Genomic DNA, 16,911 nt, shown 5'->3' with positions numbered 1-16,911 from the left:
GAAATACAAATTGCAACACATGATAACTTTAAACTTTATATTGTGTGATTTGACCAGGAAAGGATTGGAGGTGATTTCTACTTTTAATAACCTGTCACAGTTGTCAAATTCGTTGCATGCAGTCCTATTGTTGAGACAACAACATATAATGAACAGATTGTTGGACTTCTTGTTCCAAATGCAGCTGTAGGATCCATACTTAAAGGTCTCTCTAAAATATGCAAACGAGACCGCCTTGTTAATTTTAATGAAGCAGTGAAGATTGAATTGGAGAACCGTTGTTATTTTAGTGCTTCTCGATCAGATATTATTTATTGAAACATAACTGAAACAGTCGGAAAAAAACTAAACCGAACCAACATAGTTGAATTGATTGAAAAACCAGTGCGGTTGCCGTGAGCCTGAGGAACTTTTAGTAAGCTGTCACATTTGTCAAATTCGTTGCTTGCATTCATATTGTTGAGACAACAACAGATAACGAACGCTTTGTTTTTTTTTAATTTTTTAAAAATCATTTTAATTCAAAAACGCGCCTATGGCCGTCTTAGCGTGTCGTATTTTTCCACTATAATTCATAATACGAAGTACAATGATAAAACAAATCGAATACTGATCCGGTAGGACGTATATACACACAACTCGGCACGTTGATCCACAAGTGAAATCAAAACAGAATCGCCCGAAATCATGTAATACGTCCACAGGTATGACCGAAGTTACCCGGAACGTGTCGTATAGACCGTAAACTAAGCATTATGAATTATGGTGGCAAAATACAACACGCTATGACACTCGTAGGCGCGTTTTTGAATTAAAATGATTTTTAAAAAATTAAAAAAACCCAAAACGCCAAGCTTTGACCAAAGCGTGCCGCTTTGTTTTTTTTTTTTTTTTAAATCATTTTAATTCAAAAACGCGCCTACGACCGTCGTAGCGTGTTGTATTTTGCCACCATAATTCATAATACGAAGTACAATGACAAAACAAATCGAATACTGATCCGGTAGGACGTGTATACATACAACACGACATGTTGATCTACAAGTGAAATTAAAACAGAATCGCCCGAAATCATGTAATACGGCCACAGGTATGACCGAAGTTACCGGGAACGTGTCGTATAGACCATAAACTAAGCATTATGAATTATGGTGGCAAAACACGACACGTCACAACAGTCTCAGGTGCGGTTATGAACAAAGTGATTTTAAAAAATTAAAAAAAAAAGCCAAAGCGGCCTGCTTTGGTCAAAGCTTGGCGCTTTGGTGTTTGAAAATTTACATTTTTGGTCCATCTGGGCCAAATTTGTAAAACTGGAAACCAAAACGCCTCGCTTACGCCACAGCCTCTTCTCCACCCAGGTCTCGGATGAAGCATTCACCGGTGAAGGATTAAGAGAGCGGTTTCTTGAGTTGTATGATCAGAGGAAGAAAAATGAGGAGCATGTGAAGGTGAAAGAGGGGTGTAAGTGTAGGGTTTGTTTGCAAATCTAGTGTAACAGAAAGTACAATTTTTGTAATTTACTCATAAAATAAATATAACATTCTAAAATAACACTCAGGTTGAAGTACACGGTACACGTTCTTCGATACCTGATCGTGTTTGGTTTTGTTTGCAATTGAATTAAACTGATTTTTAAAAAAAATAAAAAAAAACCTAATGCGGCCCGCTTTGGTCAAAGCTTGACGTTTCAGTTTTTTTTTTAAATTCATTTTAATTCAAAAACGTGCCTACGACCATCGTAGCGTGTCGTATTTTTCCACTATAATTCATAATACGAAGCGCTTTGGGTTTTTTTTTAATTTTTTAAAATTCATTTTAATTCTATACCCATTTATTCCGTCTAACATATGACACATGATAAAAGCGCTTCTCTAGACAATCTGGTATTATGTTCCGCTTTATTACAGTCGTGAGGTGGTCAAACCTTTCTAAAAGTAGAAAAAAATAAAACATTAACAAGTAACAAAGATTGAAGAACAAAAGCTGTGTCGTATGACTGTAATAAAACGGAAGCTATCAACGCGGGGATGGGTACAGAGGCCGATATGTCTTCCTGAATCTGAATCTGAATCTGAAAGTTAACTTTGACTTATAAAACCCACTAGCAAGGAGAACTAGAATATCGATATGGTTGCTGTAAAAGCTCACATACACCACTAGTGTGTGGTTTCTTATTTCTCTCACTTTATTATTAGGGGTGGAGAATATTCAGACGGATTGTAAGACACATAAAGTGGTTGTAAAGGGAGAAAAGGCAGATCCAATGAGGGTTCTAGAAAGGATCCAGAAAAAGAGTCACCGGCAGGTTGAGCTTCTTTCTCCGATACAAAAGCCGCCAGCTGAGGAGCCTAAAGTTTAAGAGAAAGAACCACCAAAACCTGAAGAGAAAAAAGAAGAGGTTAACAACTATCGGCGTTTTCCGATCAACGTTTATCGGTGTTTTCATTGTTGCGAATTTGGTTTCTTCGGTACAGGCTGATCAACCGTCTGGAGAAGAGTATGTTGATATATGAGAGTTGATGCAATTTTCCAACTCATCTTTAGTGGTGTTTGTTTGAGAACCTGATTCAGATACACAACGGTTCTCCAATTCCAGACCAGTAAGCAAATACACAACGGAAATGGTGATTTCCCATAGCCACCGCTTTCGCCATAGCCTCCTCTCCACCCAGGTCTCGATGAAGCATTCGCCGGTGAAGGATTAAGAGAGCGGTTTCTTGAGTTGTATGATCAGAGGAAGAAAAATGAGGAGCATGTGAAGGTGTAAGTGTAGGGTTTGTTTGCAAATCTAGTGTAACGGAAAGTACAATTTTTGTAATTTACTCATAAAATAAATATAACATTCTAAAACAACACTCAGGTTGAAGTACACGTTCTCCGATACCTGACCGTGTTTGGTTTTGTTTGCGATTGAATTAAACTGATTTAAAAAAAAAAACCCAAAGCGGCCCGTTTTGGTCAAAGCTTGGCGTTTCAGGTTTTTTTTTTGTTTTTTAAAATTCATTTTAATTCAAAAACGCACCTACGGTCGTCGTAGCGTGTCGCATTTTGCCACTATAATTCATAATAGTACAATGACAAAACAAATCGAATACTGATTCGGTAGGACGTGTATACACACAACACAACACGACACATTGATATACAAGTGAAATCAAAACACAATTGTCACACCCCCAAAAATACCACAAGCGGAAACTCCCGCGAGGCGTGTGACGTACCAGGATCTAGCTACTAATCATATTGAACCATAAATAAAATAAACTTTCCATTAACCGAAATAGTATAATTCACACACCAGTGTAGAAAATTAAACATGTTCAGCGGAAGCATAACAATAATTTGTTCAATAAGTTTAAATGAAAATGTTCAAAACAATGCAACAGTGAGAAGCGTTTACAAATGTCACGACCCATGACTACTCCAGCTTCCCAGACAGCAAGTTCTATGTCAGCGTACCTAAGGACCTACAAGCATGCATAAAAGTGTATCAGACAACGTTGGTGAGTTCACAGTTTGTTTTACCATTTGTTACCAAGTATTGACTTATGTTATGTTCATAATAACTCGATACCGCAGACGGCTCCTTTTTGCCCTTCTCCAATGCTCTATCAAACATTGGTCATGATTTTAAAGTTATTAGTTCACGTCTGTCCTATCCAGGTACGTCGTGAGGGTGCCAAACATAATAGCGCTATCAACTAATAACCCCGTTGCCCTACAAGCAACTTGTTCGGTAGTATGATGGGACTTAGGTGATAGAAAGTGAGTGTATTATCCAACATCAACATTTACTGAAAACCGCCTCATATCCCCTACAAGGATATGGGTTTGTGAAAATTGCCTCACATCCCCTATGAGGATGTGGGTTTATGAAAACCCGTTTATTTGTTTACCTGTTTGATTGTCCCCACCGGACGCATGCTTGTATTGAGAGAAGTGAACTCACCTTTTTATTGCTCGGCAGACTAGATTTAAGTGTACGAAACCTAGAGCGATCGACCACGCCCTATAATAGTTACCATGGTTTATTAGGCTTTGTTTACACATTGCACGAAAATCCTACACATGTCTAGCTAGCAACTAGCACACAAATAAGAAGTTACATGGCATGTCTAAACATATGGTTCCATAACCGTGTTTATAACTTTTCTACGATGTTACTTATGCTATTTATACGATTACCAAACAAACATGGGTACTATCAGTAGCAAGTTGGTTCCTACGCGTCTATGCTTTATTACATATAAAATCACTGAAAACAAGCTATTTTGGGTGACCCGTTTAACCTGTTTACAAGCCTTCAAAAATTATGATTTTCTTATGTGATGCACCACTCAGAGGGGTAGGCCTTGTGTTAAAATTTCAAGGTCTAACTCTCTACCAATACTTCATAGAAATTCATTTACTTAGCTGCAATCAGGTTCGTCACTTCTGACTGCAGCTTACGGAAAAATTCATTTAAAATTCCTCGTTTATCTGATTGACGAAATTCCAGTTGGAGATTCATGCTGATACATAAGGCCATCTGCTGCATAAATCTCACAACCCAGTTCGCAATATTCATTCATATATGACAGAGAACATAAGCTGCATTTTCTGCAGAATCTGCAGCTTTGTGCACTGAAACGAAATAAATCATTTAAAATAGTAAACGACGCCCAAAAATTATGATTCCAGCGCCATTGGAATTGTATTTCGAAATAACACTTCTTAGGCTTCAGCAATTTCATTTTTGTTTTATTAAGGTCTAGTTACAACCAATGGAAGTTGACTGCAGCTTAAAACAGTCCCAAACAAGTTTCAGTTGTTCTTTTTAGAGAAGTATGTGATCAAATAGTGTATTTCAATTGTAGTTCAGTTCCTACATGACATGTAATTCAGATTTTTCCCTGGTTATGTTATCCTCATTAAGATTCCCCTTTAAATACCCCAAACCCTAATGATCATACTCCTACATTATCTCAGCCAACTACTCATGTCTACATGCATACAATTGAACATAACAAGCAGCAATATGTCACCCTAGACTGATCATGACATCAATGGGTATCTACAACATAAACAACTCAAGAACGCAGCCATGTATACATCAAAAACATCGCAAAACCGAAAGCTATCAAGCATACTAACCTTGAGAGATAAAAGAACGAGAGGAAGGAAGAGATATATGTGATCGATGCAGGGGGTGCTTGCGCCTTCAGCCGTCGCCCTCACAAGGAGAAAGGAATTTAGGGTTTGATTTTTTTTTTGTTCTCCTGCCCAAAGTACGTAGTTTTATAAATTAAAGGGGATGAGGGTGGTTTGGCTAGATGGGCTGAAAAAGAGGTTGGGTTAGGTTTAGGTTTGGGCTTGATGGTATGAGTATGTGTGTGGGCCGAGATGTAAGGTACATACTAGTTAATACATATGCGGACAAGATCGAAGTGTACATAACTTTCACTCATTCATAACATTCACGATATTAATTAACTTTATTAATAACATTCACGATACTAGTTAATTTCACATAAAGAACACAATATTATCATGCACAATGAAATAAGATTAGAAGTGGTGCATAGCTGAATAACCTTGGAAACTCGGGTTGTCACAACAATAGCCCGAAATCATATAATACGGCCACGGGTATGACCGAAGTTACCCGGAACGTGTCATATAGACCATAAACTAAGCATTATGAATTATGGTGGCAAAATACGACACGCTATGACGATCGTAGGTGCGTTTTTGAATTAAAATGATTTTTAAAAAATTTAAAAAAAAAAAAACCAAAACGCCAAGCTTTGACCAAAGCGGGCCGCTTTGGGTTTTTTTTTTTAAATCATTGTAATTCAAAAACGCGCCTACGACCGTCATAGCGTGTCTTATCTTGCCACCATTCGAGTATTGCAGTTTTGAAAGATGACCGAATAGAGATCTGAATAACCGATACAGAAACCGCATTTTTCTACACTGGATAACGAATATGAACATTGTATTTATCACGAAAGTATAGAAGAACCGAGATAACAGCTCCGGTTTCATCATGAAAACTAAGAGAACATAACAATATAAATTAGTTAAAGATATCATATAAATTGACAAAAAAATATAAAAAAATTAACTTATTACTTGATAAATTAATAACACTAATATATATATGTTTTTGTAAAAATAAAATAACTTTAAATCAACTTTAAATTAAATATGTCTTATAAAAAAAAATCTACAACCTTTCAACAAAAAAACAAAACCAAATAAAATCAAACAACAAACCAACAACCCTTTTTTCACCAAAACCCTACTTTTTCCCCCAAAAATAAACTGCCAGACCAAAACGCCCCGCTTTGGCCAAAGCGGGCCGCTTCGGTACGAGGTCGCCGGACAGAAAGTGACGTGCTCAGCTTTTGTCTGTTGACTTTAATCCGAAGCGCCCCGCTTTGGCCATAGCAGAGCGTTTGGGTGTGTGAATAGACTGGATGGGTGTGTGAATAGACCAGACATTTTCCATTATGTTGTCTCTTTTATTTCTACATACACGTTCACTTTTATTTCTACAAGACGAATTAACTAGTCAACCCATATACCTCTCATTGCATGTTAGTTAGAGTTGAACAGGGGCGGTTCTACCTTGATGTAAGGGGTAGCCTCCGCTACCGCTTGGCTGGAAAACTTTTGACGTTTTTAGTGTAAATTTTGGAAAAATTTGACGTTTTTTCGATTTCGTTACCGCTTATTTATAAAACGTTCCCGCTTGGTCGGAATCCTAGATCCGCCACTGGAGTTGAACAATGTCACAACCCCGTGTTCGTTAAAACTTAAATCTACTTCTGAAATATCAATCTACGTTTTACTTTTCTAAAAACATAATCAATTATTTTACCTTTCTAAAAACACAAAAATCAAATAATATCTCAAAGCCATAGGGATAGAAAGTGAAAATGACTCAAAGTAGCATAATAAGGGCCCTGCCATATAAACGTAATAACAACTCTAAAGTGGACACCAAAGTGGGTTATATGAGTGAAATAAGAGGAGTTAAAAGGGGTGAATTGTGGACCCCATTTCTACAGCCTTGGTGGCCAACGAGAAGCCTCCGTTTGGAGGGGGCCAACGGGCTTAGGCCCACACCATTAAACCTAACCGTTTAACCATTAATGATGGTGACCAGTCATCCACTTTTTAACTAGTTTATGAAATTACTTAAAAAAATCGATAAAGTATCATAGTTTTAAACGTTTCTAACACCTTAAGGTTTTTTTTTTTTCAAAAGTTTTAGACAAAAATTAATTATGAAAATCATGTTGTTTTAAGAATATTTTTAAGTGGTTTGTTTTACTTATTTCTTTACAAACATGGGCATGCTTGTGTTCTATCTTTTTATTCAATTAACTCATCATATTGGTTTTTTCTTTCTTTTCTTCAATATTCTTTTCTTCAATAGACTACAACAACAACAACAATACCCAGCAAGTCCCACAAATAACAAAGCTATTGGCGGGGTCTGGGGAGGGTGGGATGTAGACAAACCTTACCTCTATCCATATGGATAAAGAGGCTGCTTCCAAAAAGACCCCCGGCTCGAAACTAAACATCAAGCAAACAATGCAAAACTACAGATATAGCAATAGAAATCTACCAATCACAGAATAAGTGGTAACCGACTAATATAGTAGAATTGACATAACTATAGTCCCTAAAGCAATATATATACACACACACACACACACATACACACAAGATGATAAACACATGTAAGGTCCACCCGAAAAGTAGAAACTTTTTTTTTTTTACCCCTAACCCAAAAATCTCAGACACCTCATTACTCTCTCCTAAAAATCTTTAACCTTAATCCTACGTCTCCACGAACTCCTATCCTGGACCATGTCCTCAGAAAGGTGCAACTCTAGCAAATCTTGCCTAATCCGCTCCTCCCAAGTTAGTTTGGGCCTTCCTCTACTCCTCCTACCCTCCACACAAAGGGTGTTGTCTACTACTCTAACCGTTGCCGTCAATGGCCTCCTCTTCACATGCCCAAACCATCTCAATCTCCCCTCCTTAATCTTACTCGATATACTAGCCACCCCTAGCCTTTCCCTAAAAACCTCATTTCTCATACGCTCTAGCCTTGTGTGCCCACACATCCACCGTAACATCCTCATTTCTGCCACCTCCATCTTGCGTGTCTGCGTCTTTTTGATAGCCCAACAATCTATTCCATATAACATAGCAGGTCTAACTGCAACCTTATAAAATTTTCCCTTTAATTTAGTTGGGAACCTCCTGTCACACAAAACCCCAGCGGCTGCTCTCCACCTACACTAGCCAGCTTGTATACGATGGGCAACGTCATTATCTATCTCCCCATCCTTTTGTACAAACGATCCTAAATATTTAAACTTGGTAACCTGTGGCACCGGTTGACTATCAATGGTGATTTGAGTATCTTCGCGGTCGACTGTTCCACTAAAATCACAGTAAAGGTACTCGGTCTTTGAACGACTAATTCTTAAACCTTTGCCTTCTAAAGCAACTCGCCACTCTTCTAACCTCTCGTTCAGTCGCTGTTTAGTCTCCGCGACTAACACAATATCATCTGCAAAAAGCATGCACCATGGAATCGGCTCCTGTATCGACTTTGACAACTCATCCAGCACAACTGCAAAGAGAAACGGACTCAACGCCGACCCTTGGTGGAGTCCTATCTCCACCGGGAAAAAACCAGTATCCCCTACTGGCGCACGAACACTAGTTTCGGTCCCATCATACATATCCTTAATTATGTCTATATATTTCCCAGGTAACCCTCTACTCTCTAAACTATCCCAAATCAGTCCACGTGGTACACTGTCATATGCTTTTTCTAGGTCAATGAACACCATATGTAGATCTCGTTTCTTCTCCCTATACTTTTCTATCAATCTCCTTAGAATGTGTATCGCTTCTGTAGTTGACCTCCCTGGCATAAAACCAAATTGGTTTACCGTAACTTGCGTTTCTCTTCTAATCCTAGTCTCAATTATCCTCTCCCATAATTTCATAGTATGACTTAACAGCTTAATCCCTCTGTAGTTCTCGCAGCATTGAGCGTCGCCTTTATTCTTATATAAGGGCACTACAACACTACGCCTCCACTGATCTGGCATTTTTCCCGAATTGAAAATAAGGTTGAATAGGGATGTTAGCCATTGAACTCCTTCCTCTCCCAAACACAACCACGCCTCAATTGGTATGTTGTCAAGACCAATCGCCTTAGCCCTTCCCATCTTCCTAAGTGCTGTTCTAACTTCCTCATGTGTGATACTCTGATCGTAACCGCTATTACGTTGTCGCCTTTGGGTAGAAGGGTTTTCACTTTGTTGTTGGTAGTCCATCCTACCGTTGAAAAGATTATGGAAGTAGTTTTGCCATCTCAGCCTAATGTCAAGTTCATTTACTAAAACACGTCCATCATCTCCCTTTATAAACTTCACTATCCCTAGATCCTGCCTCCTACGCTCCCTAGCTTTAGCGATCTTGAACATACGATGCTCAACCTCCTTTGTTTCTAGGCTTTCATACATCATTTTGAAAGCTGTGTTCTTTGCCTCCGTTACAGCCTTCTTCGCCTCCCTCTTGGCCGTTTTGTATTTCTCCCTCAACCTCACTCGATCTTCATCGTTTGAGCAACTCAAAAGATCCCTAAAACAATTTTGCTTATCCCTTATTTTGGTATGCACATCCTCACACCACCACCAAGATTCCTTATGTATACCTACCTTTCCTGATGTGACCCCTAGAATCTCCTTCGCTACATGTATAATGTTAGTCGCCATACCCTCCCATGTCTGGTTTGTTTCCCCTCCTAGTCGCATTGATGTCGTGGATATGACTTTATCTCTAAACACGGTAATCTTTTCCCCCTTCAAATCCCCTCATCGTATCCTAGGTCGAATATACATCTTCGTGTTTGTAAGCTTATGTTTTAGGACTATATCTGCAACCAGTAAACGATGTTGAGCCACTACTTGCTCCCCTGGTATAACCTTGCAGTCCATCCACCATCTTCGGTCACCTCGCCTCATCAAGATATAATCTACCTGCGTGTTATGTGCCCCACTACTAAAAGTGATTAAATGTGATTCCCTCTTCCTAAAGAATGAGTTCAAGATACCTAAATCATGGGCCACCACAAACTCTAGGAGATCCTTGCCAGGCTCATTCCTATCACCAAAACCAAAACCCCCATGTACCGATGGAAAACCATCACTATCCTTACCAATGTGACCATTAAAATCACCCCCTATAACAATCCTCTCCTCCCTAGGTATGGCTCCCACTACAGCGTCTAAACAGTCCCAAAACTCTCTCTTCTCTTGATCCCCTAATCCTACTTGTGGTGCGTAAGCACAAACTACTGCCACTAGCTCTTTACCTAGTACTAACCTTAACACCATAATCCTATCATTGTGCCGTATCACCTCAATCATATTCTTGTGCAATTCTATATCCACTAGAAATCCTACTCCATTTTTGACCCCATCAGTTCCCGAATACAACAATTTATACCCATTGCGCTCATCCCCTCTATGCCCCCTCCACCTAGTCTCCTGAAGGCACGCTATCTGTATCCTACGTCTTTTAAGTGCATCTATCACCTCTAACAATTTACTATTTAAAGTTCCTACATTCCAAGAGGCTACTCTCAAACTATACCCATCATCCTTTCTTGCACCCCTCGTCCTTGGACACGATCTCAAGGTAAAACCATGACTCCTATTGTCTATGGTTGCAACACACCACTAGATAGGTAAATGATACACGCGCACCCAATAAGTCAAACAAACAAACACCCAATAAGTTACTATGTAAGCACGAACACAAAAAACATATAAACACACTATATAAGAAGGGTATACAATGCGCCAATTTTGACGTACAGTACCAACACCAACGATGTCCACACACAAGCCCACAATATAACAATTAGGACATAAATATGTACAGTTGTATGTATAACAAACTAAACTGATGAGCAAACAATGATAAAATATGTATAAAGCTATGTTAAAAAGTTGTTTTTTTTTTGAACGTATATTTGATTTTTCAGCAAACTCTGGGCATGTTTGGCTTAACTTATTGCTGACTTTTTCAAAAGTCCTTTTGGCAAAAATAAGTCAGATGATACTGACTTTTGCCTTTAAAAAAGGACTTTTGCCTTTAAAATGGAAAGCCAAACACTTCTAAAAGGACTTTTGCCTCTTCAAAAGTCTTTTTTTCTTCAAAATAAGGAACCCCAAACACCCACTCTATTAATATAATTATATTTAATATATTGTGATAGTTATGGTTAATAAGTAACGTGATGTAATAGGCAAAGACTATTATTAGTATATTTAGTATGATATATATGTATAATATAATAGTGATAATTATAGTTAACAGGAACGTGTGCACCTGGGACTCTCGCCGCCAAGACTTTCACCACAACCTCGTCGGAAAAAACTTTCGCCGGAAGAAACCAAAAGAATCAACAGCATAAAGGTCGTAAATCTTCACACATTTGAACAACTTGCCAAACCCCAACAGTTGACTGAAAGTTGCCTGAACTCGGTGTCGACGTCGTAATTGTTGAAGCTCTTAACAGTGCTTGCCTAACCCCAAAAGTTGACTGAAAGTTGCTTGAACTCGCTGTCGCCGTCGTAAATGTTGAAGCTCTGAACAGAGCTTGCCTAACCACAAATGTCGACTGAAACTTGCCTGAACCCCGTCGTGAAATCTGCCTCTGTCGTCGAAGTAGAAAAGAGAGGGGAAGCTAGACCTGTACCGGATAAGTACCGGATAAGTAAGGAAGTGACCTTAGCCGGAATTTACCTGCAAAAAAAGTAGAAACCGGCCGGCGAAGAAAAAAGACAAGGATTCCGGTGAAGAAAAGAGACGTTGCTATTGTACGGATGAGATGTCCGTTCTTTTTTGTATGGAGAGAAAAAGTCAGCTATTCAATAGACTAAACTCATCATATTGGTCTTTTCTTTCTTTTCTTCAATCGACTAATTATATTTCTCTATTATCATTTTGACCAACCTATTATACTTCTTTATAATATTTTTTTCTTTTCTAGTCAATTCATGTATAATACAAACTAAAAAAATCATGTAAAAGAATTTAGAAAATTAAATTAAAAAACATAAAAAAAAATTAACTAAGCGAATATTAAAACATTATATTGTTACGACCCCGGCTGCATTCATACGTAATATGGGCCTTTTGGCAGGTTCAGGAGGCGTGAATCCATGAATATGTCCAATAATGAAGCAACCCTAAACAGAGAGTCGTAGTCTCTCAATTCGCTTTTAAAATGCCACCAAGAGTATTTGCTTTACAGTATAAACTAGGATTGCGACCCGCCCCGGCGGCGGGGATTCTTTAGTTATAACTAATTCAATATAGGACACGCACGTTATGTTAAACTTGTCAAACGGAGGAAATAGACGATGTAAAAACGTTCACCCACACACGCACGTTGCGTCGTATTAACTCGCAAAATTTAGAACGAAACGTAAAAACGTTAAACCAAAGACGCACGTTGCGATGTGTTAAGTAACAAAATTTAGAACCAAGCATAAAGCAAAAAAATTGTGGAAAATGAAAACTATAAAGGACTAAAGTTGAAAGTAAAAAAAGTTATGAGGATAGATTGCAAAAGATAAAAAGTTTTGGGTTAAAATTAAAAAAAACAAATAGTTTTGAGTTAAAAGTAATTTATGAAATACTTTTAGGTGAAAAGTAAAAAAAATCATTTTTTTTTGGAAAATCCCCAAAGCCAACGTTACGACAACCATATGCATAACCATTTTTTTCTTTGAAAGCCCCCCAAAGCACACCCCGCATTGCGGCGGGGCGTAAAACGGTGTCAAATAGTACTAATGTCAAACAACCGTCATCGACCACCAACACTGACTTGACCTAGGATATATGTGTTGCGACGAACCTGTCAAACATGGAAAAATAGAGGTAAAAACGTTGAACCACACATGCACGTTGCGTTGTATTAACTCGAAAAATTTAGAACTATACGTAAAAGGAAAATTTGCGAAAGATGAAAGTATAAGTGACAAAAGTTGTGAAGTTAAATTGTAAATAATGAAAAGTTTTGGGTTAAAGTTAAAAAAACAAATTATGTAGGGTTAAAATTGTAAAAGGTAAAAACCTTAGGGTTAAAAGTAAAAAATAAACTTTTTTTTAAAACACCCGAAGCACAATGTACAAGTGATGCTGCACAAAAAAGTTGCAAAGTTATATATGGAATAATAGTAATCGTGTATGTCATAATTGATTGTTCTATCTTGATTGTTGAGTCCTAATTGATTGCTCCACACTCGTTGATTGTCAAATCTTGATGTTTGGCCCTATTTGATAATTGATTGTTCGATCTTGACGGAAGCCTTGAAAGAAATATATTAATTCGGCTAAGATGTTTAAATTTTTTTGTTAATTTCTCATTTGTATTGATCATAATAATATTGTTAATTCCTAATTATATCAAGTTTAATTCGGGAGTATGATGTAAACTTTTTAAGTTTATTATTGTCAGTTCCAAGTCCAACAAAAGAAAAATGGTTTATAATAATGAAATTTTTGAAAAGATGTTGAACTTTTAGTCCTCTTTAGACCCCTAAAACGGTTATCGTTATTTCCTATATCTAAACAGCTATGTATATGCAATGGTTGCCAATCCATCTACAAGCGTGTATGGATTTCGTTTTAAAAGTATATCGTTCATCAATTCGAACAAGCTATATACGGTTAATGCGAAATAAACTTCTTTAATCCGTAAACTATATTGTCCAAACTAGTTTTTAATTATTAAACTAGCCGATCGTGATTAACGTTTTGAAACTTTGTTAGCCTAATCCGACTTACCTATGTTTCGGGTTTCATGCAAATCTTTAGTTTCTTGACTTCTTCATTATTTTTTTTGCATATCTTAGAAGTTTAAACTTTATTTCTCGTTCTTGTATGCAGAGCCGTCTCCGAAAATGTCGAAAAAAATTTGGGCCATGTGCGAGACAAAAAACGGGCCCTACCCGCCCTAGTAAAATGAATGCCAGTAGCGGTTTTAAATATTGATATTGACACCGATTTTGTTCGGTCAAAACCATACTCTATTCTGAATACAACTATGTTTTCAAAAAAGTTTACACCTTCCTTTTTAATAAGGATCGTCGATTGATAGGACGGTAGAAGATCTAATGAATCCATTTAACTTATAAAAATTTTAATTTATTGTCTGCGTATGTATTTTCTTACGTTTATTTTATATGATTGATCTTGTAGCTTTATCATATTATTTAAGATAAGTTTTAGACGTATCGATCGTGTCGGTATTGATGTTATTAGGCCGGTATTACTTCGCTTTATCAGAGTACCATTACCATACTCGTATTAGAACAAGGTCGGCCAAAAAAAGGACCGCACCAAAACTACCGACTACAACATATACAACGGATAATTACACCAATCTCTCCAAACCAAATTACGGGGTTTGGATCTACTTTTTAACCACAGGAAACCTAGAGATCTAACTTCCCCGAAAATTTCCTCACTATCACTTCTCCCGTTAGAAAAAAACCTTATCATTCCTCGCTTTCCAAATAGCCCAATAAGCCACCATAACAAGACCTAGGACATACTTAAATAACATCAACTAACACCATAAAAGAATCTGCATTGCGTATTTACTTTTCATATAAAACAAAATTTTGATCCAAAAAAAAAAAAGAAATCTCTTAAAGGAACTCAAAAATAATTAATGAAATAAAAAATTAACTTATTGTTCAATGGTAAAGGCGGAAAACATATATTTATTAGATGTTAACAAATAGTCTGCCATTAATTAAAAGGATGTGAGCCCATTAAATGTTAACGAATAGCCTGCCATTAATTAAAGGTATGTGAGCCCAAAAACTGACATGCTATAACAAAGTAAAAATAAAACTCAAACACAAGGGTCGAACTTGCGACGTGGAAGTTGGAATGAGACTTTTCAACCACTGAACCAAGGCCTGTGCATGCGTATTGCTTTTACAGATTACATAATATATATAATACATATATGTATACGAATTTTTAAAAAATTTCCGGGCCCTTCTACGTTTTTGGCCCTGAGCCGGCGCCCACCCAGCACTTGCTCAGAGTCGGCCCTGCTTGTATGATTTGGCGCGCACATGCGTCTTTTAATTATTTGCATTTAAAGGAGTAAATTACAAAAATCGTTCTTTATGTTAACACTAGATTGCATACTATGTCCTTTCTCTTAAAAAAGTATAAAAAAACATACTCAATTTGCAAACCCTTGCATGCTACGTCCTTTAGCTCTAACTTAGTTAATTTTCATGGTTAAATTTGACCAAATGGACCATTGTGAGGGCATAATAGTCATTTTCCCTTTTATCTAACTTATATATTAATTTTACAAAATAAATAATAACAAATTTGGAAATTTAATATATAGAGAGAGAAACAAACAAATACATCATCAGAGCATTCACATCCAATCCACTAAAAATACATTTCACTAAAAAACAACTCCTATATCAATATATTTCCACTAAAAACAAATACTTTTTCTCTTTCCTTTTCAATATATATTACATTTTTCTCTCTTTTTCACTCACAACCACTTTCAATATATATTAAAAAATTTTAGTGGATGAACAGTGTCCCCCCAAATATACAGATGAACAGTAATATTTTCTCTCTCCTCCACTCACAACCACTTTTTATACTCTTTACATTTTAAAAACCCCACACACTACATATGATGGACTGGATGGGAATGCTCTCAGTCTCTCTCTTCTCACACCTCTCCCTATCTTCGTAACAGACACCACGACCCACTGCCTTCCACCCACCACCACCCACTCCACACAATCTGCCACCACCACCACCCATCCCACACCACCTTCAACCATCGTTGCCTAACCTATTCATCAACACCGTTGTTGCCTTTAAACCCACACCACCGCAACCTTAAACCCCCAACCATTAACATCTCGAGATGCAACAATCAACATCAAAATGAAGAAGAATGAGTGGAATAGGGTTTTCGTTTCTTTCAGATCTCTAGGAACTTACAGATCTGAGATTGGAGAAGAAGAAAAGTGTGCTAGGAATGCAATGGTGATGACGTTAGAGGAAGGGATGGGGGATTGTAACGGTGAGGTTGTCGGAGGAGGTGCAACTCGTGGCGGTGGTTAACGGCGGCGATTTCTGATTTTGATTTAGGGTTGGGTCAGGGGAGAAAATGACAGTGGGGTTTTTCTAGGTGTTTCTAGATTATTGATTGAATCTGAAATGGGATTATTAACTGAATTTGAATGGTTGTGAAAGATTAGAGGGAGAATGGGGGTTTATATTTTTGAATTTTGAGATCTAAATCTATCAGAGATGGTGGTGGCAGAGTTGTGGTGGTGGAGAGATTAGAGGGAGAATGGGGATTTATATTTTTGAATTTTGAGATCTAAATCTGTCAGAGATGGTGGTGGCAGAGTTGTGGTGGTGGAGAGTGGGGTTGATTTATGGTGGTGGTGGTTCTATGACAGTGGTGGAACATGGAGCTATAGAGAGAGATCGGAGGAGAGAAAGAGAAAGTGAGTTGAGAGAGAGGGGTTGATTTTTTTTATACGTGTTTTATATTTTAAATTCTTTTATGTTTTATTTATTAAATATATTTTAATAACTGGATAAAAATACCAATCTACCCTGATTTAACATTAAAATTTAACCAAGTTAGAACTAAAGGACGTAACGTGTAGGGGTTTGCAAACATTAAGTACGAATCCCATCAATTTTAAAGACAAATAATATAATTTGCAATTTGGTGTTAACAAAAAGGATGATTTTTGTAATTTACTTCATTTAAAGTTATAATAATAGCATTTCATT

At 37.3% G+C, this 16,911-nt stretch overlaps 1 protein-coding gene across 1 annotated transcript; it reads right to left on the bottom strand.

Annotated features, from left to right (window-relative positions):
* Positions 1-9,899: 9,899 nt before the first annotated feature.
* On the bottom strand, positions 9,900-15,938 carry LOC110913601 (craniofacial development protein 2-like). The gene is made up of 2 exons (XM_022158424.1): positions 15,830-15,938; positions 9,900-10,747 (listed from the first exon to the last, which is right to left on the bottom strand). The coding sequence occupies exons 1-2, from the start codon at positions 15,936-15,938 to the stop codon at positions 9,900-9,902; spliced, it is 957 nt and encodes a 318-aa protein (XP_022014116.1).
* Positions 15,939-16,911: the final 973 nt, after the last annotated feature.

Source organism: Helianthus annuus, chromosome 15 (assembly GCF_002127325.2).
Source record: "Helianthus annuus cultivar XRQ/B chromosome 15, HanXRQr2.0-SUNRISE, whole genome shotgun sequence".
NCBI classification, from domain to species: domain Eukaryota; kingdom Viridiplantae; phylum Streptophyta; class Magnoliopsida; order Asterales; family Asteraceae; genus Helianthus; species Helianthus annuus.
This window is presented reverse-complemented; position numbering and strand designations above follow the sequence as displayed.